Source organism: Pelodiscus sinensis, chromosome 4 (genome assembly GCF_052426305.1).
Source record: "Pelodiscus sinensis isolate ZL-2025 chromosome 4, ASM5242630v1, whole genome shotgun sequence".
NCBI classification, from domain to species: Eukaryota; Metazoa; Chordata; order Testudines; family Trionychidae; genus Pelodiscus; species Pelodiscus sinensis.
The window spans coordinates 103,968,539-103,992,034 of NC_143055.1; the positions used below are offsets into that span (position 1 = coordinate 103,968,539).

General features: G+C 42.4%; 1 protein-coding gene across 1 annotated transcript in view; it reads left to right on the forward strand.

Annotated features, from left to right (window-relative positions):
• The first annotated feature begins 4,834 nt into the window (after nt 1–4,834).
• Nucleotides 4,835–23,496, forward strand: part of ARSJ (arylsulfatase family member J) — a 40,196-nt gene continuing 21,534 nt past the window's right edge. The window contains exon 1 of the mRNA XM_006119238.5: nt 4,835–6,454. Coding sequence (XP_006119300.3) covers nt 6,078–6,454 — 377 coding nt within the window. The 5' untranslated portion in view covers nt 4,835–6,077. The remainder of the gene's footprint in view (nt 6,455–23,496) is intronic.

Genomic DNA, 23,496 nt, shown 5'->3' on the forward strand with positions numbered 1-23,496 from the left:
AAACAGGAGAGAAATGGTGACACTGAGATACATTTCTGATTCACAATGCCTTCTAGGGCTAGTCTACCGCCCCTTCCTCAGACTATGCCTTAAATCAGAGTCTAGCCATAGTATGTTAATCCCTTCTGGTCTCTCTAAATAGAAACACATGGGTGGTATAAACAGACTTTGACCTGATCTCATTTGATTTTTCAGCTGTCCTGCATTTATAAAACTTTTATTTCCTGAGTTTGTTTACAACACGGAGTATGGCCCATCAAAGCAGTAGTAAGTTGGGGACTCCTTCATATTCAGCCACTGAGGTAAAGCAAGACTCAATTGATCAGCTTTGCTCCCTCCTCCCAAAAAAACCCAATGGAAAGCCATTAGAGGCACTGCCCATCAAAACTATTTACCAGTGAAAAAGAACATTACAACAGACAGAAATAAAGACAGTTTTCTTTATAACAGAGTATAAAGAAAGATGTTCTGGATCCAGTCACTGGAAAACCCCTGGTAGAGAGTGTTGCTTTCAAAAATGACTTGAACTCTGATTTTTCTGATACCAGGCATCTCTGCAACAGACTGAATTTGGGATAGGGAAGAAAAAGCCTACATTAGATGGGAAACATTATTGATAAATGTAGACCTGGATTAATGTGTTATGATTTCAGTTTGTATTATCATCTCGTTTCCACTGCTCTCTTGTTTCTAGTTAAATCTTTATTCTTTCTCAAATCAATCTATTTTATGTTAGTAGTCACAAGTACTGTGTGACTTACAGAAGTGGTAATTTAAGATAAAGCTGCTAAATTGGGGAACGGTACAGTGAAACTTTGGATGCAGAAGATCTGGAATTTCTGTGAGTATCCAGTGTCAAGGGCTGCATCTCCCTACATCAAAGCAAGAAAGTTATGGGGTAGTTGTAACATGAAGGATGATCCAGTGGTATTATTTGCCTAAGACTTTGAAGACCTGGATTGAATTCCTTGCTATGCCATAGACTTCCTATGCTATGTTGGATATGACTCTTAGCCTCTCGGTTGTTCTGTTCCCTATCTGTGAAATGGGGATAATAGCACTTCCCCACTTCATGGGGATGTTGTGAGGAAAAATATATTAAAGACAGGGAGGTGCTCAGGTACAATGTATTTTAAGAGCCCTTACCACCAGATGAAACCCTTACACCAAGATGATCCTCCCTGTATCAGTTAAATCAGTTTTATGACCTTTCAATGCCAGAAATGTGACATACAGGCTGCACCACACTGGTTTCCTATAATGTAATATTTGTATGCAGTTATTACTTTCCATACAAAAAGGATGGGCAAAGTACCTTCAAATTCAGGTTTATATGAATGTTGAGTATCTTTTCATAAAGTAAAAACACTTTATGTAGTTTCTAATTCAGTTTCTTTAAGCATTCTGGGCAGATTGTACACGTTATTCTTTAGAAAATCTTTTGGATAACTGGTATCTGTAAAGTGAAATATTAATCAAAGACAGCCAGACACTCTTACTCCAAGGTCAGGGTAGTGCAATGCTGACACAAGCCTATTTTGTAAAAAAAAAAAACAAGCTTTTATCAAGCTTACATAGAAAAGCAGCCAGGTTTTTTAGACCTTTGACAGTGACTGGCATGGAATGTATTAAATTGTTTTTTGCATGAGTAAGGGAAACACTTTAATAAAGGAGGACCGGAAAATAAGAAGGTGTGTTCTGTTCTTGTCTGGTAATACAGCTGTTCCCATGTTCATTATCCAAAGATAAATTCTATTGTGTCTGAACAGTAAAAATATTTTGTTTAAACATTTTCAAACCCAAGCACCTTTTCTCTGAACCTGTAATTCTGTTCATTAGCATTAATCACTTATTCCGCAATGATCCTAGGAAGCCAACTCCCTGTTTATCTGAACATTTTGGATGTTCCTGAAACATTTGGGATAAATTAGGGATGGAAAATAACTGATAATTTTAAAATATATGTTTTATTTAAATGATTATGACACTCCACTACAATATTCATAGTGTTATGCCTAGTTAGTTTATAAGGTGCTCTAAATATCTGTATATATCTAAGATACATTGTTACAGTATGCACTAAAGAAAACACAAATTGAATTCCCTGCAGAATCAATTATTAAAAGTAAGATAATACTTTCAATTCAATTTACAGTTCATACTGAACATATATTTTGTTTGTTGTGGGTTGTTTTTTTGTTGGTGGTGTGTGTGTGTATATATACATATATGAGCTATTACAGTATAAGGTAAGGCATGAATTTAAACAGATACAACAATGCCATAAAAGTCATCTTCTGCCTACTCTCATTCCAATAAAAGGGCCCAACCCCATTCTCCAATGATATTGCTGTACAGTTCCTAGACCCGGACTTGTAGGGTTGCCAGATTGTTTCAACAAAAATACCGGACACTCTTGACATTACATCACAATCTACATTACATCTTATTTAGAAAATACCGGACATTTATATTTTCTCAATTTGTTTCCCAAACAGAAAGCTCAAATACTGGACTGTCCGGTTCAAAACCGGACACATGGCAACCCTAAGGACTTGGGAGACGCAGCTGTGTGGAAGACTGGGGTTGTGTCAGAGGAGCTGCCTGTGTGGAACTGCCACTCAGAGGTCTCCCAGTACAGCAAGAGAACAGTCTTCCCTGTCCCCTCCTCCCGTAACATGGGCTGGATATCATGAAGAAGGATGGGGAGAATGCAGGGCATTGGAAGGAAGAGTCACATGAGGAGTCAGGCTGGTATTAATATGGACATACTACCCCCTTTTAGCTGGTGAAGCATACCAATATGAAATGTACTCTAGTTGCACCACTATATTTAAGCTAAACTCATTTAAAAAGTCATTTTAGTTAGGAATAAAACCAGGAATCAAATCAATATTGTTATAGTGGTATAGTTATATAGCAAAACTTTCCAGTGTAGATAAACCCTTAAGTTGGAGATCTAAAATCATTGAATGGAGTTTATTATCATGTTCTTACTGTTGGGCTGTGTCTAGACTGGCCAGTTTTTCTGGAAAATCAGCCACTTTTTCAGAAAAACTTGCCAGCTGTCTACACTGGCCGCTTGAATTTCCACAAAAGCACTGACTTCCTACTGTAAGAAATCAGTGATTCTTGCGGAAATACTATGCTGCTCCCATTCGGGCAAAAGTCCTTTTGCGCAAAATTTTGCGCAAACGGGCCAGTGTAGACAGCTCAGATTTATTTTCCGTAAAAAAGCCCCGATCGCGAAAATGGAGATCGGGGCTTTTTTGCAGAAAAGTGCATCTAGATCGGCATGGACGCTTTTCCGCAAAAAGTGCTTTTGCGGAAAAGAATCCATGCCAATCTAGATGCTCTGTTCCGAAAATGCTTTTAACAGAAAATTTTTCTATGAAAAGCATTTCCGGAAAATCCTGCCAGTCTAGACGTAGCCTTGCAGTGCTTGGGTTTCAGATGCTGCAGTAGAGTGTTTACTTCATTTAAAACAACTGTTTTCACTGGAAATTTTTCAGTGAAAACATTTGTATTGGTTTTACATTTTATAAAATTATTTTTACATCATTTAAATTTTGGCCCAAATTAAAGTTTACAGTGTTTCTTCTGTGCCTGGTACTTAGTGTGACACTAAGTGCTGCTGTGTATTAATTTATATCTGTCCAGACAAAAGACCAAGCAAAATGTCTGTCCAGGCAATTATATCAAATGGCATTTAAAAGTTAAAGGATAGAAACCTGCACGCTTCAGGGTCTATACAAACGCTAATAGATATTGGTTAAGTAGAAACTTTCTATGATTCCCATAAGTGTACGTCATAGATTTCTTGCACTTTCCTCTGAAGTATCTAATGCTGGCCACTGGAAAGGACAGATATCAGTGTAGGTAAATCATTGGCTTTAACTTGTGTGCTAATTCCTATGCTCTTCATAATGTAATTTAGTTTTTAATAATGAATATTAGCTTAGATTTTATTTTTCTCGTAATTATCAGTGAATGCAGAGTTATACAGTGGGAAAATGGTTTCAAACAAATAGTGAAGTATCCCTCTCAAATAATGTGAAGTCTAAAAGCATAAAAACATACAGTGTGGAAGATCAAAATCATACATTGTGAAACAGATGGCACGCTTTGCAGAATAGTTCTGGTTTTTACTAATTTTTTGAGAAACCTCATTTTTATAAGAACACAGAGCCAAACATTCCTATTAAAATAGAAATATTCCTCCAGCTGAAATACTAACCAATTCGTGCCTTAGTGGAGATTCTTTGAGCTTTTAAGAGCTGGAGGTGAAGATAATAGTGCTTTGGAAGTGTGGTAAATCTGGCTTTGCTTTGACTGGATGGTTAAGAGTTAAGGATTTGTAAGTAATCCAGTTAGGTTAAAAGGTGTTCATGGTGATTCATATTAATCAGCTTAAACCAGCACATTTGATTCAATTTAATTTATTCATGCATGAGGGTAAGTTTCAGCATATTTTGGTATTTTTAAAAGTTGGAGCCCCTGGTATATCAGGCAAATCAAAGGAGGGGAAACATGGTGTTTAACAAGAATTTGAAAAACTGTTGCAAACACACATTTTAAAAAAGAGAAAGTTGCTAATACTTTTTTGTTAAAAAGTATTCTCCAAACCTTTGCCTCAATTGCACCAGAATTAAAGAGGCAGTAGTAAATAGGTCTGACAGTGCTGACACATGGTGCGCATTCATATTTTCCAGCTTTGGCGTGAAGGTCAAGAAACATTGCAAACATTTTTTGCAAGGAGAAAATGATTGAGCAACTCTGCAAAAGAGAAGGTGAGATGAAGGGAAAATCCCCGTGCTGGGAGCCAGCCATGGCTTTGGCCTCGGGATTGTTTTAAGAAAGGAAAGAAAAACTTTAAAACAAACGGTGTCTTGCTGAGGTGGCTGCCAGGAATGCGCTGCCTGAGCTCTGGCACCGGGGACGCCTGGGAACTGAGAAGTGCACCAAGGAGCTGGAGCTCCTTAGTTTGGATCTTGAGCAGCTGGGGCCCGCTGGGGGAGAGTTAGTTCCTTTTCAGGCCCTGGGCTTGTGGAGTTTTTTTTTTTTTAATTTTTATTTTTTTCATAGCAACGCAGCTGCAGCCTGGAAGGAGCCTGCCGCCGTCCGAGGAGAGAGGCAAAGGAGTAGAGCAGGCAGGGCAGGAGAAGGGGGGCTGTGGCCAAAAGGAAGCAGGGAGGGAAAGCAAAGCAAAGGGAACGTCTCCAGCTAAGAAGCACTGGCCTGCGGGAGGGCAGCGGAGAGAGGCGAGCCTGCAGGCAGAGCAGTGGGACAGAGGCGGGTGGGCGAAAGGGAACCGGGGGCAGATGGCGACGGGAGGGGAAAAGGAAGAAGGGGGCGAGGAGCGCGAGGTAAAGAGGGGACCGAGCCGGGGTGAGGCTGGGCTGAAAGCGGCGAGGCGCTGACTCCAGCTCGGAGGGCTTCTCCCGCCCTGTCCCCTCTCCAGCCGCCCCGCCAGGGGGTCCCCGAGCCAGGGCTCAGCGCGGCGGCAGGTCCCTGTGTGCGCGCTGGCCGGGCAGGGAGCAGCTGGAGGCCAGGGGGAGGCTCCCGCCGAGCGGGGCGGGAGGAGGGAGTCGCCCGGCAGCGCCAACGCGGGCGGGAGGAGCGCGGGCTCGCGGGGCGGCTGGTTCCTCGGTCTCTCCCTCCCGCATGAGCAGCGGGGCGGGAGACTGGCCTGGGGCGCCCGGGAGCGTCTCCTCCAGCCCGCAGCCGCCCCCGGGCGTGTCTCCGTCCCCCCTGCTCCTCCGGCTCGCGGGCAGCGGAGCTCCCCGGCCGGGCTCGGCCACACTCGCCCCGGCATGGGCGCGGGTTCCCCGCGGGTGCCCGGGCTGCAAGTGGCGGGGCAGCGGCGCGGGATGCTCTGATCCTGGCTTGGCTTCGGCCACCCTCGTGCTGCGGGGGCTGGAGGAGGGGCTGGGGTCAGCGCCCTCCCCCCGCCCCGCCGGCAGAGGCAGCTGAAGTCGGGATGAGCTGGGCTCCCCGTGGCTCGCCCGAGGTGGAAGCCCCCTGAGGCTGCCCGTGCCCCGAGCCCCTCTGTGTGGTGCTCTCTGTGGCCCAAGTGAATGGCCCCCGGTAGGTGTGCGCCGCAGCACTGGCTCTGCAAGGGGACAATGCTAGCCGGGGGGCTGCTGGCCGGCTTCTCCGTGCTCAGCCTCCTCACCTACGGCTACCTGTCCTGGGACACCCTCGGATCCAGCCTGGAGGAGACCGAGCCCACAAGAGCCGAGCTTGGAGAGAAGCCGGCGGCCAGCGCCCCCACCTCTCAACCTCACATCGTTTTTATCCTGGCTGACGATCAGGGATTCCGAGATGTAGGGTACCACGGATCAGAGATCAGGACACCAACGCTGGACAGGCTGGCCGCGGAAGGGGTTAAATTGGAGAATTACTATGTTCAGCCCATGTGCACGCCTTCCAGAAGCCAATTTATCACTGGAAAGTAAGTTTGCTACTGAATTCTTCTAATCTTAAACTTAATGCTATAATCTGGTCTGTTTTAAGCAGAACAAGCTCTCTAGTGATCATTATTAGATGTCAGTTGAGGTTGTCTTACTTTGAGTAAAAGGAAAAAGAACCTGTTGATTCACTTGACACTGTAATAAATTTTTTCCCTTAGACAAAATAGACTTGTCCAGAATACCTTTATAATGGAATAAAGACCTGCACACTCTAATCTTGCCAGCCAACAAGAAATCAGCTGAATTACCCATTAATATGTATATAAAGGAAAATCCAGTTCTGCAATACTAAGTGCTTGCTGTGATATATTGGTATTGTGCATTCAGTGATCATCTAGGTCAGTTGTGTAATTTCCTTAGGGCAGACTGAGTACATGAGGTGACTTAAAGTCAAATTCCCTGTTGGTGAAGTAAAATGAAAGTTCCAAGTTGTTTCCATACATTCCAAATTGCTGATCTTCTCACAGTGAACTTTTCCTTAAGTGTAGTCTTTCTGTAGGGTTAGAGGAGGGTTCCACTGAATCTGAACCATACTCAAACAGGAGTAATGTAGAATTCTGCACGTCTCTGAACTGCACTCTCTCTCTTCTTACAATGCAATTGCTACTTTGCAAACACATGAAAACTACCATGCAGCCCAAGTCAGACAGTTTTAACCCTATGTTTGTGTGTGGCAGCTTTTCTGATGGCACCATCAATAAAAGCAATGTAATAGTGATCTTGTTGGGAAAGTAAAAACCCAGATTTTTCATTAAAACAAGCAGGTAGCCTATTGTCTTTGATGGCCATGTGGAAAAACATGATTTAATTCCTGGTCCCAAACTTCCATTCCCCCAAATTCCCAGGACAGGGAAACTGACTATCAAGGGTTCTCAAACGGTGAACTATATGCGAGGATGAGAGTGTGTGTCTTGCAGATATCTACCCACTCCTATCTCGTAATAACATACCATACCATCCCTGATTAAAGTAGTGGCTTATAAGGAAAAGTATTATTGTGCTAATCTTTAATGGGGTTTTAGCTGCCTTTGCTGTTAACGTAGCAGCTGGAAAGAAGGAGCGGAGCCAGCACCATGTGACCAGCCAGTTCTCTGTAGATTGCCAGCAAGTCTTCTGCAGACCACAGGTGGGAAACTGCTGCTTTAAGAGGGAAATCTCATGCTGCAAAACTGTGGCTCAGCCAGTCCTTTAAAGAATGGCATTGTTTACTTACAAAGAAATCAGGGTGTTGTGCAAGCCTTTTTGAAATTCATGGCCGTTAGAGAAGGAAAAATTGGCAAACCATCAGGACAAAAGTAAAAAAAAGCTAAGGGCAGAGATTAACTTTATTAGTTTATTTTAACCTCCCTTTAAATATATAATGTGATCAATTTTGTTGGATTAATGACAAAAAAGAAACTGAATAGGCATATTTTAGAACCCCTATTTTAATAATCAGGTTTCAAGGATATAGTGATTTTGAAAATCTGCCTATTTTATTTTGGAATCTTTTGGGAAGGGGATTTGCCTACACTTGACTATTTACTTGCAGTTTGCTAGACTAACACCATTCAGATTTCTTTTTTCCCCCTTTTTACTTTCACATCAGGGAACAGTAGGAGGAAAAGACAGCTTTACACAAATGGGAAAGAGGGGAAGGAAGTGGTCAGGAGAGGCTAGGTCTGGGCAAGATATTAGCAATGTAGAACCAAAAGAATATTGTCACCTCTCTTTTGTATCAAGATGAGTGCCAGAAGTGCTACAATGCTCTGTGCATAGAGGTAAAATAAGAATAAATAAGGACTGTGACTGGAATACATTAATGGCAAAATAAATTAGCCAGTAAAAATTGCACTCCTTATTAAATCCTTTGAAATCCTTTAAGGGATCTACTTTCACTTTAAATTCTGTGCATAATGTTCCTTGATGTTGATGACTCAAAGTGAGATTGAAAGCCTGAGCCTATGGGTTTAATGCCACATGTGATCTGCTCCCATGGTAGCTGCACTCTGGCCAAGAGAATCAAGATAAGGCAGTTGTCAGCTTTCAGGAAGCAGGCTGCCCCTAGACCTGCAGTTGCAGAACCAGGATTTCAACAGAGGACCCAGGGTGGGAGTGGATTCTAGAATCATACAGGTTTCTCTGACCTGCGCTACTCTTCACTTCAGTCCTGGCTGGGACTAATCTGATCATCGGATTCCTTCCAAAGTTCTCATTGCTAGTTTAGAAAACCTTGTGTGTTAGACTGAAATTTCTAAATATCTTTTACCTACTCTTGCTTTGTTGTTTGAGTTAGTACTGTTAAATTGATTTGGACAGTGGCTTGTTTATGCATGAGGTGTTAAGTGGGTATAACTTTGCAGCAAATACATTGAGGGTGGTGGTTTCTCCATTGGTATAAGACTGAACATAAAACATAGTCACCTTTAGGTTCTCTAAAGCTAACAGGATTTCTATAGTATCAAGTAGTATGTTGTTCGGATTTTTACTTTTTCCATAAAAGTAATATGGAAGCATCAAGTCAAAATCTCAAGTTGGAAGGGCCTAATTAGGGTACTTAAAGAACTAGTCAAAGCAATCTCAGAACCATTAGTAGTTATCTTTGAGAATTTGTGAATGGATGAGGTCCCAGAGAATTAGAGAAGGGGAAATATAGTAGCTATCATTTTAAAAGGAAGCAAAGAGGACCCAGGGGATTACTAGCTAGTCATACAACTTTGACACCGGGAAAGATACTAGAACAAATGATTTAATCAATTTGTAAGTACATAGAGGATGACATGATTATAAAGAATAGTCAGTATGGATATGTCAAAAACAAATCCTGTCAAACCACAGTAATTTCCTGCTTTTGACAGGGTGATTTGCCTAATGAGTGGGGGGAAGCAGTAGATACGATATCTTGAGTATCTAGTAAGATATTTGACACAGTCCCACTTGACAATGATAGATGTAATTAATTGCACACATCTTACAGTAAAGAGAAGTTAGGGTTCAAAAAGGGATCTAATGGAGTCATACGGGAGTCACTCTTGTGTCTGATTCTATTGAATATTTTCATTAATGGCATGGGTAATATAAAGTTTGCAGATGACATCAAAATGGGAAGGATTGCAGATGCTTTCAAGGACATAACTGGAATTCAAAATTACATTGACAAATTAGACAGTGGGTCTGAAATCAACAAGATTAAATTCAGTAAAAACAAGGGCAAAGTACTTCACTTGGGAAGGAAAAAGTCAAATGCAAAGCTACAAAATGGGGAATAGTTGGCTAGGTGACAGTACTTCTGAAAAGGGCCTGTGGAGTGTGATTTAATTGAATAGGAGCCCACAGTATGATACAGTTATGAAAAAAAGCTAATATAATTCCAGCTTTATTAACAGCAGTGTTGGATATAAGGCATGAGGCAACTGTTCTACTTCACTTGGCACTGGCGGGACCATAGCTGGTACTGTGTGCAATGCTAGTTGCGACACAAACGATAAAAGGTTCAGAAACCTGACTTATGAGGAAAGGTTTAAAAAAAACTGGTCAGGTTGAATCTTGAGAAAAGAAGATTGAGAGGGGGGACTTGATAGTCCTCAATTATGTTAAGGGAGGTTATAAAGAGACAGCGATCAGTTGTTTTCAATGTCCACTGAAGGCAGGACAATAAGTAATGGATTTAGTCTACATCAAGGTAGATTTAAATTAGGTATTAGTACAATCTTTCCAACTATGAGTAGTTAAGTTCTGGACTAAACTTTCAAAGGAAGTTGTATAATCCCCATTTTTTGAGATTAGACAAACTCCTGTCAGGGAAGGTCGAGGTGTACTTGGTCCTGCCTTAGCACAGGTGCTGGACTTGATGGCCTCTTCGTGTCTCTTCCAACCTTACATTTCTATGATTCTATTAATCAGAATATTTAAGGACACAAGACTTGCAGAACCAAAGTGAAGACAGAAGCTATCTAGATAATGGGTTTTGCTCTGGTGAGAAGAAATTTAAAAGGATATGTACAGCCCACGTGTTGGAATACAAATAATAACAGAGATAGCAATGTGTCATAGAAAAAGGCTGCAGTGAAATATTACTGACTGACTAGGGCTGTCAAGCGATTTAAACAATTAATCATGATTAATCGCGTGATTAAAAAAAATAATTGTGATTAATCGCTTGATTAATCACGCTGTTAAACAATAATAAGACTCCAGCTGAACCCGGGCTCCGCATTGCACTGCCCCTTGGAAACGCTGTTGTATCTGACCCATAAAGAGTTAATTAAATAAAAATACTATCATTAGAACAGTAATTTATTCATAACATATGTTTTTGGAGGCAAAGGTCAATAGTAACATTTCCTGTGCTGTATCTATTTAGTTGTTTGAAGACCATGGTACTTGCTATCTCAGGCCTAGATCATGTATTGGAATATGCTAATCGGGTCCCTTCAGAGTCTCCTGACATCCATAGGATTTGGAGTTCCCACTAGTCCAGTCTGAGAACTAGAGATTACTATTGCAACCAAGCGTTGGATAGAATACCTATAAATCATAGACACTGCACTGAGCTCAAGAGTGAGTTTTGCCTTATAGGGGCTAGTCCTTCTGCAGACTGCTTTTGTTCAGTGGATAGAGGTCTGTGCATCTGAAACCAAAGATGTTGAGGTCTCGCTCCCATATCATTGTATATATGTTTAGGGGATGGCTTGAGCATCTATATGCGCTGAATAAGGGTTTCATGAAATAAGGACAGGAGAGGATTTTCCTTTCCTCGTGGTGTTCTATCCCTCTAGTGTCCCCTGTGGTTTGTGGAGACAGCAGATATTTCCAGTTAATGGACTCCTGAACGCTAAAGTGCAATATACTCTTAAGATATCAGGAGTCTGTTAGTATCACTTTATTTCTAATGAACCACCCAACCTCTCTCCCCCCCCCCCCCCCACACATATAATAGAGCAAAGTCCAGTCAAAACAGGGATCTGATAGTGTCCAGATGTATCTACTGACCAGACACCCAAAGTTGGGTTATTGTGAGTGAGAGAGGTGAGAACCCCTGCTTAGCCAGTGCTGCCTCCTACTTTCCTCAGATAGCTGCCGCTCCCAGCCCCAGCTCCAGAGACAAGTCCCCCTTCCCCCCTCCCCTGGTGGTGAGGATCACAAGAGAAAAGCAGTGGGGAGGGGGAGAGTAGAAGAGGTGTGTATGGGGCCATGACCTCAACAAAAGATGTGGGACCAGGACTCGGGGAAGAGTAAGATAAAGACAGGGCTTTGTGGGGAATAAGGTGAAAGGTGGGACAAGGGAAGTTCCGGCATTCCTGCTGGGTTTTAAATATAACCAAGTTGGCAAACCTAGAAAAGCAGTGGGGAAAGACACACCATATAAATATGAAAGATTAGTAAGTATAGGGAAGGAGTAACTAGCACAGAGTGATACACAATCATATTTTTTGTGCACCGCTTTTAAATTATACTTGCAATGTTTTCTGGTAGTTTAGACCCACAACTTGCAACCCAAATGTGGCAGTATTGTATGGGATACAAAATCTGTGCTTAATTAGAAAGGTGAAACTGATAAGATCACATTTTCATTGTCCCAGATGTGTGAAATTGAAGAAATGAATGAAACAGCATACATGGTCAAAAGTCTACATACTTTAGAAATATTCTAATTTTAAATAAGGAAATATATTGTTAATTATACTGGTAAGGAATTTTAAATATATACTTGATCTGACTTTGAATTTGCTGGATTTGAATAACATTTTGGAAAAAAGGAATCATATTGCATAACAGTGTGTCTGCATTCAAAGTGCATTGTAGATAATAGGTACAGGATCTATAAAGACTTGCAAATGTACTTCAAAGACTATTAATTGAATACTCAACAACCCTAGCACATCTGTTTCATAATTGTTCGTGTGTACTTGTCATATTATTCCTTCATCAGTTTACTATTAAACAATAGTAGGGTTTCATGATCAAAGCCCTTGTATTTGAATGTATCTTCTCTTAAATACCCTTTGAAGTGAATCAAAACTCAGGTAATTCAGTTACATTCCCTGGGAAAAAATGTCCGGGAAAGGAGGCTGTTTATCTAGATGCAGAGTTATAAATACATTTATTGTACTAGTCAAAAATAATTAAAAAGATCTAAGATAGTTTGGGTTTCAAAATTTGGGAAACCGAATTCAAACGTTAATGGACTGCTTTTCATGTGATAAAAGCAGCAGAGGTGGTCAAATTTATATACTACAGCTCAGAGGAGGAAAAATGCCAAATTTGAAGTAAGGATGGTAAGAAGAAGGTAATTGACTAATCGTGTACTCAGTATAATTTGTATTGCGTACATGATTAGTCAATAAGTTACAGCTCTGCAGTTTAATTGTAGTAGGAGTTGAGTGCATAGGTGGCTGGGCTCCTACTATATTTCAACTGCAGAGCTGCCATGGAGGTGAGTCCCTGGCCTGGCATGAGCCAGGACTCAGCAGTCCTGGTTCACGGTGGGTCCTGGACTGCTGTGGCTCTGCTTTTTAAACATAGTAAGAGCTAGGGATGTAAGAGTGTAGTCAATTAACCGATAAGCAAAAGCTTATAGGTTAATGCTGTAGACTACGTGCATTTCCCTCCGCCCTAGCCAGTAAATTTTTTAGCAGGCTAACTTGGCTCAGTCCTGGCTTACACCGGGTCCGGAACCTACCCCTGCTGCAGCTCTGCATTTAAAGTGTATTAGGAGCTGGGCAGGCAGACAGTCCGGCTCAGTTCTGGCTTGTGCCGGGTCCGGAAGCTCAGACACTTCCCCTAGACAAGGGTTGCTGCCACCCTGCTCTATGCCTCTTTATCAGTGGCAACAGCACAGGGAGATTTTTTTAAACTGGCTCCCCTCACAAACCCAGCTCCTGCCTGGCACCCCGAGCTGCTGCCTCTGATAGAGGCAGCAGCACGGAGTAGCAGGGGGATCCTTGGAAGTGAGGCACACTGGCTGCCGGCCCTGCCCCCAGAGGCTATAGAATAGTCGACTAAGAATTCATGAGGTTACTCGACTATTCACTTACGAGGGCTGTTAAATATCGGTTAAGAGCCACCTGGCTCCTACTTCATTTAAAAGGGAGAGCCACAGGGGTCTGAGACCCAGCTTGAGCTGGGACTGCTGAGTCCCAGTTCACACCGGGTCCCCCGCTGTGGCTCTACCTCCCCTTGCCCCTGTTCACACTGCAGAGATGCTGCTGAGGGGAGCCAACTTTTAAGCTCGTAATATTAGGGCACCTGTCCATGTTGGATTAAATTTGTGCTAAAATATTTAACGGGGTAAGAGATATTTGAATATAAAGCACCCTCAATTTATAACGGTTATGTAAATTCAGTTGAAACTTTCATATACTTGTTTTCCTGCTGCCTGTTTAGACCTGTTTTATCTATAAAGAAATGGGGTCTACAGAGAGATATAGTGAATTAAGCAAATGGGGGGAGAAAAAGAGGGAGTGCTTCAAAGTGGCAGCACTGCATGGAGCCCAGGTCCCAGCTACCCCAGGCTGGACATGGCATTTCAAAGCAGCAGCACCGTGTGGAGCCTGGGTCTGCCACTCTGAAACGCTGTGTGCATGGGCTGCACACAGCATTTCAAAGTGAGCTCCATGTGGCACTCCCTCAGGCTCCATGCAGCACTGCCACTTTGAAACACCGCGGGGATACAGGGCCAGTGGGGGACTGCCGGAGTCTGCCATTGGCCCTGTGCTCCCCACAGTGCTTTCACCTTTGAAATGTAACAACAGCCCTGGGACTATTGCTACACTTCAAAGGTGGAGGCGCCTTTATCGACTATTCAATTGGCCAATTAATTGAAATTTTACATCCCTAATATGCTGTAGGTAGTATTTGCAACATAATCTTTTAAAATTGTAATTGTTTTTGGTTGTTATAAACAAGAAAATTAGCTTATTTATAGTTCTTGTTTGATTATTTTTGCCTTAATTTCTATAAAGCAGTGCAGTAAATCAGTTGAGTACATCTCAGAGTAAATCCAGTTCCATGACATAAGTGAAGCAGTCAGTTCTGAATTAGACACTCATTATTACCTATAACCAGATGATTTACCTGGCATTGCTCAGGGTCCTTCAGGGCAGGAGGCTGGGAGGGCAAAGAGGGTTCAGGAGTCAGGGCAGGGACTTGGAGATGTGGGGAGACTTGGGGCACCGGAGTCTAGGGATGCAAGGGGTGCTGTAGTCAAGGTGCAGGGTAAAGTGGGGCTCAGGGTACGTGGCTGGTTGTGGGGGATGCAGGACTCAGGGTTGGGGATGAAGAGGGCCTTGGGGGAGGGCTGTGGGTGTGGGAGGTGCAGGAGCTGGCTGGGGGCATACTACTTGGGCAACAGCTCCCCAGGGCTGGCTACAGCAGGGTGTGGGAAGCTTACCTGTACCCCGGCTAACTCAATGGGGACCCTGTCTGTGGTCCTGGTCCCAATCTCTGGCACCTTGCTGCTCTACTGCTATCATTACACAGTATAACTGTCCCTGCTAGCAGCCCACTCCCTTTCTGTGTTATGGAAACCAATCGTATTCTAGGCACACCCCATTGTCTTGGCATAATCAAACCCTTACCTTGCTTTAAGTTATGATAATGGAAGCTGCATACCAAGTTTGGTCAGTCTAACTTTTACCTTTTAGGAGGCATTCTTGAACAGACAGATTCACTTGCAGATAAACTCTCTCTAATATATAGTAGATGAGCAAGTATACTAATCTAATAGACAAATATACAGAAAACTTTCAAACTAGAGGTTCAACCCAGTTCTATAACCCTGGGGTGTAAAGTTCTAGCTTCTCCCAAAAAGTCCCTCTCCTAACTCTTCCCTTGGGCCAGAATGAGATGTGATGATGAGCTGGTGTTTACTCCTTGTTCACCGGATGTTGTGCTGTGCATTATAACTCTATACCAGCGTTTCTCAAAGTGGTCCATAAACCCACTTTGAGAAACCTGTTAACTAGCTGCGTTGGTTATTTACTTAATGGTGCTGTGGCCACGGAGTGTCGTGGCTCCGATTCGCCATTTGCAGCCAAAGGGAGCTGTGGGATCATAAGTAATAGCTTTTGTCACTGTTTCAGCCCAGTGTGAATCTTGACTCTCTTTGTGTTCTTTGGCAGTAATTAGTTGGCCCCCCTGAAACTGCATATGGCAAATCTTAAGGTTCTGTTTCAACTCTTTTTTTGTGTGTGTCTTGTTGGCCATCTGGTACATTTGTCATGTGTCATGAATTAGGATTCTACTGTAAGAGGAATTATGCTTCAGTTTTCTTATCCCTTCTTCCAGATCCTGGTATTTTACTCTCTGACGAAATATAATTTTTGGAGGGTCATGTCTGAATCTAGCCCAAATTGAATTGCTGTAGATTGGCACAAGACAGTGATGGTAAGGCATCTGAGTCCTTAGCTTAGGTATAAAAGGGTCAAATCTTTTGGTAACTGATTCTGTTAGGAATATTTGGGGTTCCTTTGGAGTCCATGTTAAAGCATGTTTCTGCTACAGAAAAGCTTGGCTTATGTTCGTCAGGAAAACAGCCAAAGTAATGTGTGTTCTGTAACTAATCCCAAAACTCTTCTTATCCCTGTTGCTATTACAAGCCAACAGAATTTCTGCAGTGCTCTTTCTGATGGTTTGTCTTATGTTGCTATTAAATGTCATTGTAAAGATCACCACGATTTGACAGCCTGTATTCTTGCTGACAGTGTTGCATTCTCTCATTTGGCACAGTGCTTGTCAGTAAGTTCAGTTCAAAATTTTGTTTTCACGCATGTAGCTTTCCTGTGCCAGTCAGTCTGAAAAATGGCTGTGACACAGATATTTCCTGAATATGATTGTCATCTCAATTCACTTCCATGGCAAAAAATAAGTTTTGCTGCTGTTATCTCAACATAGATAAGAGTGAATTGGATTCCATTCCTCCTTCTGTACTATCACAATTAATAAAATGCCACATGCTCTGAAGACAATGCAGTTGCATCAGTGTTACTGAGATCATAATTTGAGCTCACCTTCTCTTAAAAATCCAGCCTGTGCTTCACTGATTTACCTCAAGTTCCAGAATCAGTTCTTCTGGTGCTGCCAACTTGTCTTTGCTATATAGTGAAATGCTCGGGTTTGCAACCTGATATGAGTGAAGTGTTTTTAGGAAAGCAGATGTTTTACTCACATCTATAGTATTCTAGATTCAAAATGCTCTAAACAATGATGAGGTTTGTTGGTCTTGGCTTGTATAGCCAGTGTTCCATTAGCAGGGTGGAGCTTACCATTTTATGGCGAGGGAACTATTTAAACATCAAATTCCTCAGTTTGGCTCTCCTTTCTGTTGCAGTCCCGGTATCGGTATTCTCGTTGCTCAGCGAAGTGAATCATTAATAAAGAAGAGTGAATGGGAACATTTGGCTACATGTATTTTACCTTTAAAATATGTTCCATCTGAAATATAAACATATCTACAATGAACCAAATTGCTTTTCTTTCTTACTACCCAGGCATTTATTTTAAGCCTTGGAACAACCTGTTGGCAAAATATTTTCATAGGAATTTCTTTGTATTGGTAACCCTTTTAAGCAAAACATTTTCAGAATAAATAGAGTAAAAGTAAAGATTGCAAAGATTTTGTTCCCTTCACCTCAGGTCATAGGGAAGATTGGTTTTGGTTTATGGTTGATTGGTTCTTTCCCTTTATACTCCCCAAGTCTATGCAGTTCTTTTTTTTTTTTCTTCTGAGTAACAAGTAACCCATTCTCTTAGCTCATGGCATCACAGCTTGAAGAAAACTGCAATATATTCTGACATAATACACAAAAGAGAACCTGCTGCAGAAGGCTATACAACGGAAGTTATAACTACAGTAAAACTCCAATAGTCCCGCATCCAATTGTATGGCACTCCCAATAGTCTGGCATCAAAATGGCAAGAGCCTAGTGAGTGAGCTTAGGCAAAAAATCAAGATCTGGGAGTCACAAAGCAGCAGCTGAAACGAGCGAAACCGGACGGGACCAAGTCAGTCTGCCACTGGTATTGTGTGGCGCTGGACAGTGCTTGTGCTACAATAAAAAGGGTTAAAAACACTTTATATACAGTATATTGTGTGTGTGTGTGTGTGTGTGTGTGTGTGTGTATACAGGGCTCGCCAAACCGCGGCGAGCCCTGCTCACCAGCCGTGCTGTCCGGTGATCTGCACATGCGCAGATTGTTCTGCACATGCGCAGATCGCCTGAACAGGAAAGTAGATTGCATTATTTGTTGAGCCCTGTGTGTGTGTGTATTTTTATAATATAGTACCTCCTGATAGTCTGCATATCTGATAATCCGGCACCACCTAGGTCCCAAAGGTTCCGGATTATCGGAAGTCTTCTGTATTTAGGCATATCTGCAGAATTAACAATGAGCGAAAAGTTAAGACCCTGGTATTCGTCATAATGGATGGTCCGAATAGGAGAGGCAGACCCCACAGAGAATGGGTAGATGATATAGTAGATTGGTATGTCTACAGTCTACAGAAACTAAGTCACTGGACAGGGAAAAATGGAAGGAAATAGTGAGGGAGTTATCAGACACCAATGGGCGTTGAGCCCATGGTTGTTGATGATGATGAATACACTTTAAATGCAATTATTCTTTTGAATTAATAGTATGCATAGATGATTTGATAGTGGGTGTATTAAATATCAGAATAGTCATTAGATGTTAGAAGCAACTTTGTGTTTCAGGTTAAACTTTCATTTCCCAACACAGAAAACCCCCCTCATTCACTAAGGGCCAGTTTGTGATTCACCTTAATGTAGCACTATAGCAGAGAGAGGGGAGAATTAGAACTCAGCCCCCTGTGAAGCTAAATGACAGGGGATTCCCAGATCTTGAATCCTGACCTTGTGGGGAGAACTTGTTGAATTCCTGATGCTATTCTCTGTCATATGTCTATCTTCCCAAGCAAGTGGGAGGGAAAGTGGCAGAGAAGGCCACAAGAAGAGTACAAAATGGGGAAGGTAGGTATGGCCCTTTTCAGCTGTTCAAATATATTTCCTCACAAAACTGCAAATACTACAGAACAAGGAAATAATTAATCACTTGAACTACAGCTAATATTCATATCCTAGCTCATTATTGTTCAACCATATTAATACACCAGTACTCTGGTAGTCACATTTTTAATTAATCTGTGCTATCTGTCTCATTATATCAAAGCATATCACACATCAAAGCAAGGTATGAGCAGTGTATAGCTCTTATGCCTGCCCTTTGCACTAAAGTGAATTCCATCCTTCATGAGCACAGAACACCTTCAGGGCCCACTATCTCAGTACAAAGAGGGGCTTCCATCTACCATAATCCTGAAGAAACTCAGACAAGATCTTTTTGAAGCTTTCAGGTCTTCTTGCATTTATGTGGAGATTAAAAAGATAAGTGTTTTGGCCAAATGACTATTGGGGTCTCATTAGATTTCAGGAGATTAGGGATCAGATTTAATCCCAGCTGTTTCCTTTTCTGTAAATGCAGGGCATTCCCACTATACATCTGTTCTGCACTAAATTCAGGAACGGATGCATTATAAGTCCTCCCAGTCCCCACTCTTAAGTACAGGCAGTCCCCAACTTACGTCGGATCCGCACTTACGAACGGGGCTTTCTCGCCCCGGAGCTCACAGGCAGCGGTCCCACCACCTCGACCTCCAGGGCGAGAAAAGCTGCTTCCAGTGTCCCTGGTCTGCTGAGGCTTTGCTCTGGCAAAGCCTCAGAGCCGCGGGACCGCAGCTGCAGCTTTGCTCCCGGTGTCTCTGGTCTGCTGGAGATGCAGCTAGTGTGCGCCCCCTCCCCCCAGCAGACCAGGCTTTTGTTGTGGACCCTGGGGCAGAGCAGCTGGGGCGCTGCCGGTTGGTCCCGCAGTGCCGCTCTGGGCACTACTGGACCAACCCGGCAGCACCCTAGCTGCTTTGCCCCAGGTGTCCTGATTCAGCCGCTGCTGGTCAGTTTCAGCAGCGGCTGAATCAGGATGCCTGGGGCAGAGCAGCTGGGGTGCTGGTGTATTGGTCCAGTAGTGCCGAGGAGCGGTGCTACTGGAGCAACCCAGCAGCATCCCAGCTGCTCTGCCCCAGGCGTCCCCAAGTCAGCCGCTGCTGAAACTGACCAGCGCTGACTACAGGAAGCCCGAGGCAGAGTTGCTCTGCCCCGGGTTTCCTGGAATCAGCCGCTGATCAGTTTCAGCAGCAGCTGACTTGGGGACGCTTGGGGTTCTTAAGTTGAATCTGTATGTAAGTCAGAACTGGCGGTCAGTTTCAGCAGCGGCTGAATCTGGACGCCAGTTCCGACTTACATACAGATTCAACTTAAGAACAAACCTACAGTCCCTATCTTGTACGTAACCCGGGGATTGCCTGTAGTGCAAAAAAACAATTTACTCAAATGAAAGTCATCCACCGGAAAATAATTCCCTGCTTTAAGTTATTTCTCTATAAATCCAAGTTATTTGGAACGTATCTTGGACTTATAGCAAGGACGGCCAGTAGTCATCATGTTTATTAGCAATGTAACTTTGTCTTCATCTAGATTGTGTTCTTCAAAATGTCATCGACACCTGTCTTCAGGTAGAAAAGGTTTTGACTTAAGGAGTAAGCAGCAGATCCCACTTCTAAATTATTTGTAATAGCTTCCTCTACTCGCTTTTTTCAAAGAAAACTTATAATGAGGGAGAGGATAGAAAATACAAAGTCTCTTTCAGAAATGAAACCACCAAGATTGTCACAATAGACACTTGAAAGGGAATTCTTCAACTTCTTCCATTGCATCCACCGCATTCAAAAAGGACAAGAACTACCATTCAGGCAGTAATTCCCTGAATTATTATTGCTTGGAAGCTATTGCTTGGAAGATTCGACCTTGTATGGGCATGTATGATGTTACCATGGCTAATTAGCCAATTTTTTTTTATTCTACATTTTTACACTATTACTGTTACATTATATTGTCCTTTTGATTTTATTCTATAATTTTTAAAATAACTTTAAAATAGTTTTTTCACAATAGTGTAGTATTTATTGTGATTTAGTTGCAAAGAAGCAGGGCGGGGCGGATCCTAGGTGGAGCCAGACAGAAGCACTTCCTGGCAGAGTCAAAAAACCAGGCTTGATTTGTTTTGGATCCCATTTTCCTCTGGGGACAGCTCTGTTTGTTGGAATAAGCCATAAATCCAGTAATGAATTTAAGCTCTCAGTCTTGTCTTTTGAAAGTGTTGTGCTGGTTTCCTTTGAGGAAGAGGACTGATATGGAGAGATCACTGTTTGAGAAGTGTTCACCCATGGGTGATAAGGTGTTTAAATTGTGTAAATCTTGGCTCCTTTGGTCATTAAGTAGGTCTTGCTAATAATATTTAGGCCTTTTTATAGCACCTGCCTTTCAAAGATGCCACGGAGCTTTACAAACATTAATAAATTAAATCGACACTATGTGGGAGGAAGGTAAATATGTAGCATCCCCAGTCCTGATAAAGGTAACTGTGGCACAGAGAGGCACACAGGATCACAGAGGAGATCTGGCAGACCCAGGAACAGAACTCATATTATTGCTTTAATTGCCAGCCCATTCTGAGACGGGAAATTGCAGCGTGCAGACATAGTTTTGTTTCCTATAGCCTCCAGAAAATAAACTAATTGCAGGTAATGCCAGGCCATCAAACAATGTTTACAAAAGCAGCTGGAAGATGTCTCCATAATTGGAAAGAGTTCTGAAGTGGGAGTTATTGAGTCAGAAGAACTGGAATTTTGAAAGCACATTCCTTGGGGAGTGAGTGGGAGCGAGCAGGCATTTCGTCTGGCAACAAGATGAGTTACCATATGAAATACCATGTATATTTTTGTCTTTTATAAAGACTGGAGCACTCTTTAGATGTTTTCTCTTCTTCAGAAACCCAATTTTCGAGGCTTCTTTTCAGAGCTGTTGCAGGAAGTGCTGTGGTAGACACCCACTTTTGCTCCTCTGCTTTCAAATCAGGTTATCTTTTGTTCGTCTTTTCTTTGGCTGTCTCATTAACACTTTTTAGAATTTACAAATATAGTGAGTACCACTTTGGAGATAGCTGAAGATTGTCACTTTTTCATTCCAAGAAATGATAGCCGACAGGTATCAGAAAGATGTTTTGTTTTGCTGATACTCTGCTAGAAAAGCAAAAAAAAAAAAAAAAAGAAAGCAGGAAAAACATTTTTTTTTCATTTTGCTGGCTACAGGATTTTTGTGCTGTTGGTATTTTCAGAAGGCCAAAATACCTATATTCAGAGACTTGCATAAATGTAGCCAGCTGAAGTCCCCCAAGTTATCATCAATGTGCCCGTCCCTAAAAATAAGTTACTGTGACTGACTGAAAAGTGCTTTTATAACAGTCAGCTGGTCTAGCCTTGGGAGCAAAGCACTACCACCTCTGTACATTATGACTCTCCTCTTTCAAATGGGCTATTCTGTTTGGAGCAGATAACCATAGGTGAAACCCATCTGGAATATGGAGAGCTAGTGCAAGACCTCCTGCACCACTTAAACCCTGTGCAACAGTCGAGTGGGTGAACATGGACAGAGTGGTTGCCTACATATCACCTATATGCAACAAAAGAAATCCCCTGTGCCAACTCTAGTTAAGAATGGCCATACTAGGTCAGATCATAGGTCCATCTAGCCCAGTATCCTTTCATCCAGTAGTAGCCAATGCCCGGTGTTTCAGGGGGACTGAACATAACAGATCAGCCTCAAGTGAGCCATCCCCTGTCAGCCATTCCCAGCATCTGGCAAATAGAGGGTAGGGACAATACCTAGAATGGTTTTACATCTCTGCCCATTCTGGCTAATGCCCATTGATGGACCTATCTTTTATTGACTTACCTAGTTCTTTTTTTAACCCTGTTGTAGTCTTGGCCTTCACAACATCCTCTGGCAAAGAGTTCCACAGGTCAGCATGGGAGACAACTATGGAGATGAATCCCTGCAAAATTCCATGTTTACAGTGTACGTTCACAACATACACACACAAAGAAATTGGATAAAAACATAAATGCTGTTGCTTGAAGGTTGCAACATAACCCTTCATTGTTAGAATTCAGAACAATAATGCACCAGAATGCAAAACCATAAAGAAAGAGAGAACAAACTGGGCTGCTCCCTAAAGCAGACACGGACTTACTCCCACCTTCCTTTAAACTGGCTGAATCCCTATGCTTGCTACAGGGCTCCCTGGCCTGCAGACAGGGCAGGAATACTGGCCTTACTGTAGTACCTTTGAATTCCAACACAGTTCTCAAAACACTGTATATCAAGAACAAGATGCTATATCTGTTATTTCATCCAATGAGATCTTCAAATACAGATGATGTGTAAGTTTACAAAGAGATTTGAGAAACAAACCAGTTGTGAGCTAGAGGAGAACGAAGAAGTGTTTGGAAACAAGTCAACATATCAGTTCGGAGATGTGTTTTATCATCAAGTTCATAGATGGAAAAATCCTTTTGACCAATTGTTTCATACATTGTTGAAGAATAATACTCAGCTTCAGGTCATATCAGTGTTGCTGAGCTAGGAATGTTATAATGGCATCTGGTATAACTCCTAGATGGGCCTCTTCAGTCAATCAGGGATGATGATAGGTTGGAAAAAAGAGCTTTTTAGAACTGGAGAAGAGTAGAGCATTCCATGAAGTTTAGGTAATATGGATCTAATTTACCTGCAAAGTCCTCAGACACTGTGATAATTAACTCTATAGAAGGCTCTGAGATGCAAACTGCTGTTTTTGTACAACATCATAGGACTTTGCTTACTTTAAAAAGAAACAAAGATTGGGAAGTGAGAAGCAGGAAAGGAATGGAACAGCCTCAAAACTACTGTTGTTACCAAAAGCTTGTCTCCAATGGGATCTGCGTGGACAGCTCCACATACCCCATTGATTCTGCAGTGAAAATCAGGTTCTAATGATCAAGGATGCCAGGCCAGAATGATTCTTTTCTTCTCATGCCATGTAACAGAATGCAAATTTGCTCCTGTTGTCTTGCTTTACAGAAACTGCACCAACT